This window comes from Pongo pygmaeus, chromosome 2, assembly GCF_028885625.2.
Source record: "Pongo pygmaeus isolate AG05252 chromosome 2, NHGRI_mPonPyg2-v2.0_pri, whole genome shotgun sequence".
Classification (NCBI taxonomy): domain Eukaryota; kingdom Metazoa; phylum Chordata; class Mammalia; order Primates; family Hominidae; genus Pongo; species Pongo pygmaeus.
The window spans coordinates 46,596,284-46,609,108 of record NC_085930.1 but is presented as its reverse complement, the minus strand read 5'-3'; the positions used below and the strand labels follow the sequence as shown (position 1 = coordinate 46,609,108).

The window sequence follows — 12,825 nt, the reverse complement described above, 5'->3', positions numbered from 1 at the left end:
CCTGCCTAGAAATGAAAAAATATGAGTGAAAGTTATCTGTAAACTATAAAGTACAAAAAATGTCAGCAGTCATTTAAAGTTAACCACTAATATAACTGCATACAGAATTCTAGTATTAAACATATGTGTATCAGATATTCCTAACTCCAGGAAGAACTGCCTAATTTCCCAACATTGATGATGAGTATGAGGCAGATTTTCTTCACATTATGTAATATAACAAAGATAGAAAAGTTTTTCACCTTTTCACTTTCTGTAACTATCTGGATAGCATTTGGGATGAGTCGAGCAGTTTTCTCCTTGGTCATGAAGGTTATATTCTTTAAAGCAATAGAAATCTAAACACACGAAAGAATTTTTTAATGTATTTGTGAGAAACATACACAATACAAAATGCCAAGTATCCCATCAATCTAATCCAGAATATTCAACTTCGCAGTTGAATATTCTTCAGGTTTTTCGACCTGAAGGAGTTAGTAAGTACACGCTTGTATACTCTGAGAAAAACAGGGTAAGCAGTTTGTCCTGCAGTATTCTCCCCCAACAACTCCTCTATCTAACATTAGTACAAAGTTTGAAAAGACATGTGGGTGTTCATGCTCCACATTAACACACAAACAAAAATCAGACAGTCTGTCACTTAAGACATGGTTTTGGCAGCCATTAAGATATATGTTCAAGCTTTTTTTCAATTAAAATATCTTTAACTATACTGGAGCTCAATGTATTAAATCAGAAAAATATATTACATACTTATATATACAACACATGTTTGTATTTACATGCACATTAGTTTAGATGCACAAATATATATAAATTTACTTTGGAATCATCTAAAGTACAGTTTTTGGAAGAACTGTATATATCTCTATGCAATTATTTGTATCAACAAATCAAATGCAAAATGTCTTACTGTAGTTTCCCATCTGAAGATGTTGCTATAGAAACATAGCCAGTTTTCTGAAAGGTATAGTCGTCCCTGAAGCAAAATGTCCCTCTGAAGAGCACAAGCATAATCTACATACACAAAAATAAGATACAGCTTATTCACGAAAATCTGAGAAATTAATAGACCTTATACTATATTTCAACAGATGGAAAGTCATCACTTTTTGTTCATTAGTTCATTCATTCATTCCTTCATAAACTTTGGACACCATATGTCAGATATTTTGCTGTGTACTAGGATTAGCAGAAATGGCTCTTGCCTTCATGGAACACAATGTACAGGGAAGGCAGAAAATAAACAAATATAAAAATAAATATGATAATGACCCAAATGTAGAGAAAGCTATGAGAGCATATGCAGGTATGAGGAGGGCAGGGCAGAGAGTGTGTATCAGGAAGGATTCTCCTAAAAAAAACTGATCTTTAACATGAAAAGATCAATAAAGGGTCAGGAGGATCATAAGGGAACAGCACATGCAAAGGCCTTTTGGTAGAAAGAAACACAGCACATTTGAGGAACTATTAGATCTTTGGGCTGGAGAAGCTAGAGAAGCTACATCATGTAAAGTCTCACAAGCCATAGTAGACTGTGGTTGTCATGAGATGCCACCGATGACCTTTAAGTGGAAGGAACAGAAACAGATGTATACATTTAAAGATTACTTTATTCACATTGTGAGAATGAATTATGATAAATTAGTTGGAAGTCCAGAGAAAAGCTGATGGTGACTCAGACCAGAAGGTGACCATAGTAAGAGACAGAGTAGTTAGATTAAGATATATTTAGGAGGTAGTACTGATGGTGAATTGGTAATTGATTAGATGTTAGACAAAAGTAAAGAGGGGTCAAAGATGACTCAGAAAACTGTATACATTTTAAGTCAGTTTCAAAGTTGTTTCTCTCAGCTGGGCTGGGCACAGTGGCTCACGCCTGTAATCTCAACACTGGGAGGCCGAGGCCAGCGGATCACTTGAGTTCTGAAGTTGGAGACCAACCTGGCCAACATGGGGAAACCCTGTTTCTACTAAAAATACAAAAATTAGCCGTGGTGGCGGGCACCTGTAATCCCAGCTACTTGGGAGGCTGAGGCGGGAGAATCTCTTGAACCTGGAAGGTGATGGTTGCACTGAGCCGAGATCGTGCCACTCCACTCCAGGGAGCGAGACTCCGTCTCCGAAAAAAAAAAGTTGATTCTCTCCACCTCACCACTAAAGTCCAGCAAAATCAAGTCTGCCTGCCAAACAAGTTAATACCATACCTTTAAGGTTAAGATCTGGCTCTGTGGAGAATGTAAACTGTACTGCTAAATTATTAGTAATATAAGATACAAAGGGCTGCTATGAGGAGATTTAGCTTAACTGCTAAATTTTAAAACTCTATAAACTAATTAGCAATTTTAGGTAGATGTTGAATAAATCTCAAAATGTTTCCACTTAGTCATGTTAAATGTCTAAGCAAATACTAAAAATTGAGCAAAGTAATTCAGTCTTTCACAATGCTTCCATCAGCAAAACAAAAGTGAGGTGCCACCAAACAGAATTTTCTTGTAAATAATTAAGCAGGTTAGGTTACCCATTAACTAGTATTCATCACTAAAACAGAGATTGGGCTAAAGGTCACCTTGAAATATCCTGAAATTTTTTTCCAAACCACCAAACCGTTTTATCAATTCAATGCTTCTCAAACTTCAGATCAGAAATACCTGGCTGACTTACTAAACACATATTGCAGCCAAGTGTGGTGGCTCACACCTGCAATCCCAGCACTTTGAGAGGCCAAGGCGGGCGGATCACCTGAGGTCAGGAGTTTGAGACCAGCCTGGCCAACATGGCGAAACCTCATCTCTACTAAAAATACAAAAATTAGCCATGGTGGCGGGCACCTGTAATTCCAGCTACTCGGGAGGCTGAGGCAGGAGAATCGCTTGAACCCAGGAGGCAGAGGTTACAGTGAGCTGAGATCATGCCATTGCACTCCAGCCTGGGCGACAGAGTGAGAGTCTGTCTCCAAAAAAAAAAAAAAAAAAAAACAAACAAACAAACAAAAAAACACAGATTGCTAGGCCTCTCCCCCAAGGTTTCCGATTAAATAGTTCTGGGGTGCATCTGTGTGTCTAACAAGCTCTCAGGTACTAACAGTGTTGCTAGTCTGTGGACCACACTTTGAGAACCACTGTATTATTTTACATTAACTATGTTCAATGGCATAGTAACCACTTAGATTATTTAACTGAAGACTATTTGATATATATCAGCAGACTTTTTCGAGTGTTTTTTGTTGTTGCTGTTGTTGTTGTTGTTTTGAAACAGGGTCTCGCTCTGTCGCTCAGGCTAGAGTGCAACGGCGCGATCTCAACTCACTGCAACCTCCGCCTTCTGGGTTCAAGCGATTCTCATGTCTCAGTCTACCAAGTAGCTGGGATTAAAAGCGTGTGCCACCACACCCGGCTAATTATTATTTTTTTTTTTTTTTTGAGACAGAGTCTTGCTCTGTTGCCCAGGCTGGAGGGCAGTGGCGTGATCTCGGCTCACTGCAAGCTCCGCCTCCCGGGTTCATGCCATTCTACTGCCTCAGTCTCCCGAGTAGCTGGGACTACAGGCGCCCGCCACCATGCCTAGCTAATTTTTTGTGTGTGTGTATTTTTAGTAGACACAGGGTTTCACCATGTTGCCCAGGCTGGTCTTGAACTCCTGGCCTCAAGCGATCTGCCCGCCTCAGCCTCTCAAAGTGCTGGGATTACAGGTGTGAGCCACCATGCCTAGCCTCAGTGGTTTTCAAAAATGGATTCCCTAAAATGGATATGTTTTATTGTAATAAATTTATACTTCAGTACAATTGATTTTTTTTTTAATGGCTTCTTGGCTGGGTGCAGTGGCTCAGGCCTGTAATCCCAGCACTTTGGGAGGCCAAGGCAGGTAGATCACTTGAGATCAGGAGTTCAAGACCAGCCTGGCCAACATGGAGAAACCTCATCTCTACTAAAAATACAAAAATTAACCAGACGTGGTGGTGCGTGCCTGTAATCCCAGCTACTCGAGAGGCTGAGACACGAGAATCACTTGAACCTGGGAGGTGGAGGTTGCAGTGAGCTGAGATCACACCACTGCACTCCAGCCTGGGCGACAGAGCGAGACTCTATCTCCAAAAAAAAAAAAAAAAAGTATGGAAAAAAAAAAGAATGAAGTGGATTCATAGTAGTGCAAATAGCAAACAAAAAAGAGATCTAAGCAAGATTCAAAACAATAAGCACAGTCTGTTCCCATTTAAGTTTTTTTCTATATATATAATCCATATAGAAATTTTCTGAAATTATACCTAAGAAATTACTAACAGTGGTTATCTCCCAGGAAGAACATTGAAGTGGTCTTGGTTGTAAGGATCACTCACTTTTCACTTTTCACTTTATGTCCTTATGTAGCATTTGCAAATTTTATCATGGGACTGTATTACTTCCAATAAACAATGTTTTTAAAAATTGCTTTAATTCATTATGATATTTATTGAGTTGAACTGTCTAGAAATTCATCGAGTTCTAGACAGTGAATTAAACATTTCCTAATAGTACCAAAAATCTGAGAAATTCATATAAATAAATGTTTTTGTTTTCATTTTTGTTTTTGTTTGAGACAAATCTTGTTCTGTCACCCAGGCTGGGGTACACTGGCATGACCTCTCCTTACTGCAACCTCCACCTCCTGGGCTCAAGCAATCCTCCCACCTCAGCCTCCTAAGTAGCTGGGACTACAGGTGCGTGCCACCATGTCCATCTGATTTTTTTGTTGTTGTTGTTGGTTGCTTTTTTTTTTTTTTTTTTTGAGACAGAGTCTCACTCTGTTGCCCAGGCTGGAGTACAGTGGCATGATCTTGGCTCACTGCAAGCTCCACCTCCCAGGTTCACGCCATTCTCCTGCCTCAGCCTCCCAAGTAGCTGGGACTACAGGCGTCCACCACCACGCCTGGCTAATTTTTTGTATTTTTTGTAGAAACGGGGTTTCACCGTGTTAGCCAGGATCTCCTGACCTCATGATCCGCCCGCCTCGGCCTCCCAAAGTACTGTAGAGATGAGGTCTCACTACGTTGTCCAGGATGATCTCGAACTCCTGGGCTCAAGTAAGCCACCCGCCTCAGCCTCCCAAAGTGTTGGGATTACAGGCATGAGCCACCACACCCAACCTAAATAAATGTTTTCAATTAAATATATACTAAAACTAAAACTTAGCTCTGTAGTTTTATTGTCATGAGTATATATTAAGCTTATAGTAAAAAATAAAACACTTTTAAAAGAAAAATGATTAAATTTTTCCTCTTAAAGCCTACTTCAAAAAAAAATCCATGTGAACAATTACACAAATAATGATTTAGCCCTAGAACATTTGTGAAGTTGCTCTATGAGTACATCTGTTAGACAGTGTATTTTTCTGGAGGTAGTTAATATATATTGAACATCAAGTTTAAATTTTCCCTCCAATTTGATGCACCAAAATCATTGTGACAAATCATTTATTTTTAGTTATATTTTCTTAGTACTTAATATTCCTCTGTGTGTGTGCGTGTGTGTATGTCTTTTATTTATTTGTTGAGCCAAGGTCTCGCTTTGTTGCCCAGGCTGGTCTCGAACTCCTGGCCTCAGGCAATCCTCCCACCTCAGCCTCCCAAAGTGCTGGGATTACAGGTATGCGCCACTGCACCCAGCCAAACAAAAAAAAAAATTCTTATAAGTCAAAAATCATTCCTCCCTGAATTGCAATTGAGTTTTCCATTGTCTAATTATGAAGATGCTGCTTCTTTTTCTTTAAATTTTTAATTATTATGGATACTGAATGGTTGTGGTTTATGGAGTAATGTGATATACTGGAATAAGCACATATTTTGTAATGATCAAATCAAAGTAATTGAGATATCATCACCTCAACTATTTATCATATCTTTGTATTAGAAACATCCCAATTCCACTCTTTTGGTTATTTTGAAATACACAATAAATTACTGTTAACTATAGTCTCCCCATGTGATACTGAACACTACATCTTATTCCTTCTATCTAACTGTATTCTTGTACCCATTAACCATCTCCTTTTTATCTTCCCTTCTTAGTACCCTTCCCAGCCCTCTGGTAACCATCACTCTACTCTCTCTCTCTCTTTTTTTGAGGGGGGATGTGGGGGTGGGTCAGGGTCTCACTATGTTGCCCAGGGTAGAGTGAAGTGACACCACCACAGCTCGTGCAGTCTCCAATTCCTGGGCTCTGGTGATTTTCTCATCTCAGCCTCTTGAGCAGCTGGGACTACAGGCACATACCACCACACCTGGCTAATTTTTTTTTTTTTTTTAATAATACAGACAGGATCTGACTATGTTGACCAGGCTGGTCTGGAACTCCTGGGCTCAAGCAATGTTCCTGCCTCAGTCTCCCAATGTGCTGGGATAACAGGCATGAGCCACCACACCTGGCATCATTCTACTCTATCTCCATGAGATCAATTTCTTTTTAGCTCCCACATATGAGTGAGAACATGGGATATCTGTCTTCTTGTGCCTGGCTTATTTCATTTAACATAATGTCCTCCAGTTCCATCCACACTGTTGCAAATGGCAGCATTTCATTCTTTTTTATGGCTCAATAATATTTCATTGCATTTATGTACCACATTTTCTTTATCCATTCATCCATTGATGGCTACTTAGGTTGATTCCATATCTTCGGTATTGTCAACAGTGCTACAATAAACATGAATGTGCAGATATCTCTTCAATATATTGATTTCCTTTCTTTTGGATATCTACCCAGAAATGGGATTGCTGGATCATAAGGATGATGCTTATCTTGAAAATTATATTCTGTCTAGCATAAAGGCTTAAATTTTATTACATAGACTGTCACTTACTGGTTTTCTTTTTATAATGAGGTAATAAAAATTTTTTTTGCAAATTTCTTTTTTACCTGCTATCAGCCTCTCTGTATCAGGCAGATGTGTGAACTGTCTTCTGTATTCCTCATTCCTGTCTTTATAGGTGGAACTTGAAATCTGCAACAATAAAAAGATTACATTTCTGCCTAATTGTAATTATAGTGTCCTAGAAAATAAATATCAAGTGGAATTTAAAATCATATGCTTTCTATGCAATATTTTGTATGTCCTTATATAAATAAACATTTCAAAAACACCAAAAAGAAGCAAAGAAGACTTCCAGCATGATGAGATGAGGAGTTTGGCAATCCCCTCTGCAAAAGCAAATATATAACTAGAAAAAAACTGTCAAAAATAATCATCTCAAATGATGGAAAATGACCAAAGGCATACAATACAATCAACTGAGAAGTATTTGTTCATGAAAATCCACTGAACTTAGGTAAGGATGGTGGAAGTCTGTGGCACTCGTTCCTGGGCCTGTTCCCATTACCCTTCTTCCTTCACCTGTTAAGTCTTTGTGGTAGTTCTTTGGGGGTGGGAATAGATCATGAAAATTGGCAGCTATCTTGACAGAGAGAGTTGAGCTGTGATTTGGATTGGAGGCAGAAAATCTATGCCCAGGAGTAAAAGGGAAAACTCTGTACCAATTGGAGCAAGCAGAATGGCAGATTAGCAAGGAGCTTAGAAAGATCTTGAAGGAGAGGAAGCCATAGATGGGCCTGATAAACTAGTCACATATTCCTAGCTGAACAAAGGCTCCAATGTGCGTAATACAAACTAGAGAAAGCCCAGGCTATCCACACATTTCCTGGCCAAAGACACAAGAGGTCTCAGGGGAACATAAAAAACTGGGACAAACTTTAAAATGGCCACTTTTTTTTTTATTATACTTTAAGTTTTAGGGTACATGTGCACAATGTGCAGGTTAGTTACATACATATACATGTGCCATGCTGGTGTGCTGCACTTGCCACATTTTTTTAAATGGCCAGAGCTTTGAATACATTCCCCAATCTAAACACAGATCTGTCAATAGAAGGGAAAAGCCTTACTGGCTCTATGGACTTAAGTACATTGAGTACATCATTGGCTGACATAAGAGGTGATCCCTAGGAAGCCAGCCTTAAAAATAAAAACAACAACAATAATAAACAGAAAAGACACATGCCACAGGACAAACAGATTTTATAAATTTACCCTAGGCAAATTATTAAACAAACAAGCAAACAAAAATCAGCAATGACAACCCATGGGACAGGAGGGAATGCAATCAGAATCCACAGATGCTGCAATATATTATCTAAATTGTCAATATTCCAACAAAAATTATAAGACATGCAAAGAAACAGGAAAATTTGACTCATACTAAGGAAAGAAAAAACAGAAAAAAAAACAGAAATAGCCTTTGAGGGTCCCCAGACATTGAATTTAGCAGACAAAGATATCAAATCAGTTATTATAAATACGTTCAAAAAACAAAGAGAACCATGCTTGAAGAACTAAAGGAAAGTATGACAACAATGACTCAACAAGTAAAGAACCTAAGCAAATAGATTTTTCACAAAAAATTGTAAAGAAACAGACATTCTGGGGTTGAAAACTACAATCACTCAAATAAAAAATTTACTAGAGGGTCTCAACAGCAAATTCAAAATGACAAAGAAGGAATACGTGAACTTAAGGATAGATTAGTAAAAATTATCAAATTTGAAGAACAGAAAGGACAAAGACTTAAGAAAATGAACAGACTCTCAGAGACCTACGGGACAACATCAAAGAAACCAAAATACATGTGATGGGAGTATCAGAAGGAAAAAGGGGAAGATAGAAAAATATTTGAAGAAATAATGGTCATAAGTTTCCAGATTTGATGGAAAACATTAATGTATACATCAAAGAAACTCAATGAATCCCAAGCAGGATAAACACAGAGAGTCATGCTAAGACATATAATACTCAAACTGCTGAACAACAAAGAAGAAATCCTGAAACAAGCAAGAAAAAAATTGACTCATCACATACAGTTTGCAAAACAGTATAATTTGCAGGTGACTTCTCATCATTAACAATGGAGAGAACAGACCTGCTTTACAAGAAATACTAAAGGAAGTCCGAGCCTGGCGTAGTGGCACATGCATCCCTATAATTCCAGCAATTTGGAAGGCCAAGGTGGGTGGATCACCTAAGGTCAATAGTTCGAGACCAGCCTGGCCAAATAGTGAAACCCCAACTCTACTAAAATACAAAAATTAGCCGGGTGTGGTGGTGCATGCCTGTGATCCCAGCTACTCGTGGGGCTGAGGCAGGAGAATCTTTTGAACCCTGGACGCAGAAGTTGCAGGGAGCCCAGATCGCACCACTGCACTCCAGCCTGGATGACAGTGAGACTCTGTCTCCAAAAAAATTAAAATTAAAATTAAAAATAAAGAATGTCCTTCAAGCTGCAAGGAAATTACATATGATAACTCAAATTCACCAGAAGAAATTAGAACCACCAGAAATATAAATACATGGGTATTTTTAAAAGACTATGTAAATCTATTTTCTCATTTCTCTCTTAATATCTTTAAAAGACATAAGGGTTGGCCAGGCACGACGGCTCACGCCTGCAATCCCAGCACTTTGGGAGGCCGAGGCGGGTGGATCATGAGGTCAGGAGTTCAAGACCAGTCTGGCCAAGATAGTGAAACCCCATCTCCACTAAAAATACAAAAAAATTAGCCAGGCAGGGTAGCAGGCGCCTGTAATCTCAGCCACTCGGGAGGCTGAGGCAGGAGAATCGCTTGAACTCGGAGGGTGGACGTTGCAGTGAGCCAAGATCGTGCCACTGCACTCCAGCCTGGGCAACAGAGTGAGACTCCATCTCAAAAAAAATAAATAAATAAATAAATAAGGGTCTACAAAGCAATAATCATAACACTGTATTGCTGGGTTTATGGGATAATAACATTAGTTGAAGCAAAGGTTCAATATTTTAGCAGAATTAAATTAGTATGAATCTGAAGAATACTGTACTCTCTCAAGCAATCACTAAAAACAACCCTCAAAAAATTTTAAATCAAAAGGAATTAAAATGCTACCTTAAAAAATATGTATTTGACACATAAAGAAGGGGAACAGAAGAACAAAAGAAGATATAAAACATATGGAACATAAATAGCAAAATGGTTATTTGTAAATCTAACCATATTATAACTACATTAAATGTAAATGGAATAAACACAGAAATTGTCAAACTAGATAAAACATAGAACCAACTATATTTTGTCTACAAGAGACACACACCTTAGTTACAAAAACACAACAAAGTTGAAAGTAAAAAGATGAGAAAAAGATATACCATGCAAACAGTAATCACAAGAGAATCTGAGTGGCTCTATTGCTTTTTAGCTGAAATACTGCTAGACTAAGAGAGATTTCATAATAATAAAAGGGTCAATATATGAAGAAGATAATCATAAATGCATACAAAACAGAACCCCAAAATGCATGAAGCAAAAATGACAGAACTGCAAGAACAGACCATTCAATAAGTTGGAGGTATCAATATCCCATTCTTAATAATTGATAGAACGACTACACAGAAAACCAGCAAGGATATAAGAGACTTGAACATTTTCCACCAACTACACCTAACTGGCATTTATAAAACACTCCATCCAACAACTGCAAAATACACATTTTTTTCAAGCACACATGGAACATTCTCCAGAACAGACCATATGCTAGGCCACAAAACAAGTTTCAGTAAATTTGAAAGGATTAAAGCCACATAAACTATGTTCTCTATGAACACAGAATAAAATTAGAGATCAACAACACAAGGACTGGAGCCCAACTTCAAATCATCTTAATCCTTACAAATGGAAAGGACAATTCCAGATTGCTTGATGGCTGTATATGAAAATCCTCCCTGGAAGAACACATCACTCTAGGACTCAAAATGCTGCCACAAAAATAATGGAAAATAGAGAATAAAGGATAAGAGACTGATAATACAGTGAGGAGGTCTAACACACATGTAAACAAAGTCCCAGGAGAAAATGAGGTAGATGCAATATTTGAAACAATAAAATTTTTTTAAAAATTTAACATTTGAAGTTTCTGTCCTCAAAGACCCCAATTTCTTCTTTTCTTGTAGTTCTCTAAAATCATTTTCAAAAATAGCATCTTCCTATTCTAAGTGATTTGAACACTTTTTTGTGCATATTTATATATGTAAATACAGTAAAACTCAATAAACCAGCATCTTGCAGTCCAAAAATTCTAACAGTTGGCCTCTAATCAAAAATGGTCTGAACGGTCTCAGTGATTCAGTATCTGTGGCACACTCCATAGCCTCACAAGCAGATTTTTTAATGAGTTTTGGTAGTTGCTATGGTTTGAATACGGTTTGTCCCCATCAACACTCATGTTGCGGCTTGGTCCTCAATGTAATGGTATTGAGAGGTGGTAGGAACTTTAAGAGGTGTTTGGGTTATGAGGGATCCCTCATGAAGGGCTTAATACCATCTTGTGGGAGTGCTCTCTGGGTCTGGATTAATTACCAAAAGAGCAGGTTATTATAAACCAAGGTTGCCTCTCATGTTTTGTCTCTTTCAAATGTGTTCCCACCATGCGATGGCATCCATCATATTATGATGCAACATGAGACCCTGGCCGGATGAGACCACCTGATCTTGAACTTTCCATCCTCCAGAACCATGAGCCAAATAAATCTCCTTTCTATATAAATTACCCAGTCTAGGTGTTCTGTTATAGCAACAGAAAACAGAGTAAGACAGAAAATTGGGACCAAGAAGTAGGGTTGTTGCTATTACAATACCTGAAAATATGGTAGCAGCTTTGGAACTGGGTGATGGTTAGAGGCTGGAAGAATTTAGAGGAGCAGGCTAGAAAAAGCCTAGATTGCTATAAATGGGTCATTAAGAGAAATTCTGGTGATGGCTTAGAAAACAAGAAGACTAGGGAAAGTCTGGAACTTCTTAGAGATTACTTAAGTGGTTGTGAACAGAACGTCCATAGAAATGTGGACAGTAAAGGCCATTCTGAAAAGGTCTCTGATGGAAATGAGGAATATCTTATTGGGAACTAGAGCAAAGGTCATTATATAAAATAGCAAAGAACTTGGTGGCATTGTATCCATGTCCTAGGGCTTTAGGGATGGCCAAACCTGAGAGGGCTGATGGGATTAATGCCATCTTTTGGGAGTGCTCTCTGGGTCTGGATTAATTACCCAAAGAGAATTTAATTACCAAAGCTATAATTTCTGGAAGAAGAAATATCTAAGCAGCTTTGAAAAGAAAAAATAAAATAGGCCGGCGCAGTGGCTCATGCCTGTAATCCCAGCAATTTGGGAGGCCGAGGTGGGCAGATCACCTGAGGTCAGGAGTTCGAGACCAGCCTGGCCAACACGGTGAAACCCCGTCTTTACTAAAAATACAAAAATTAGCCAGGCGTGGTGGTGCGTGCCTGTAATCCCAGCTACTTGGGAGGCTGAGGCAGGGAGAATCACTTGAACCCGGGAGGCAGAGGTTGCAGTGAGCCAAGATCATCCCATTGCACTCCAGCCTGGGTGACAGAGCGAGACTCCATCTCAAAATTAAAATAAAGTATCTAGGCAGAAAAGCACTCAACATGCTGCATGGCTGCTTTTAGCCACTTACAGTAAAATGAGAGAGAGAATACTTATTTAAAGACAGAATTTATAATTCAAAGGGAAGCAGAGCATAAAAATTTGGAAAATTCACAGCCTGACCATGTGGTAGAGCATGAAAGAGCATTTTCAGGAGAGGACCTAGAGACCATTTGGAGATTAATATAGCTAACAGGGACCTTCTGCAGGGGCAGAGGTGCAGAGGCCCTCCACTAGAATAATGCTCAGCAGAAATGTGGGGTCAGGGATACCACTGGGACCCCAAAAGGGTAGAACACTGAGGAGAGTGCAATACCTGCCTGGGAAAG

The 12,825-nt window shown here is 38.8% G+C and overlaps 1 protein-coding gene across 2 annotated transcripts in view; it reads right to left on the bottom strand.

Annotated features, from left to right (window-relative positions):
- Window positions 1–12,825, bottom strand: part of GRAMD1C (GRAM domain containing 1C) — a 106,479-nt gene that overhangs the window by 69,104 nt on the left and 24,550 nt on the right. The window contains exons 3-5 of one of the 2 annotated variants that reach the window (XM_054483008.2): window positions 6,891–6,975; window positions 914–1,017; window positions 243–338 (exon numbers count right to left, since the gene is read on the bottom strand). In XM_054483008.2, coding sequence (XP_054338983.1) covers window positions 243–338; window positions 914–1,017; window positions 6,891–6,975 — 285 coding nt within the window. Of the gene's footprint in view, window positions 1–242; window positions 339–913; window positions 1,018–6,890; window positions 6,976–12,825 lie in introns of those variants that run through there. The other variant, XM_063661652.1, reaches the window with a different exon arrangement.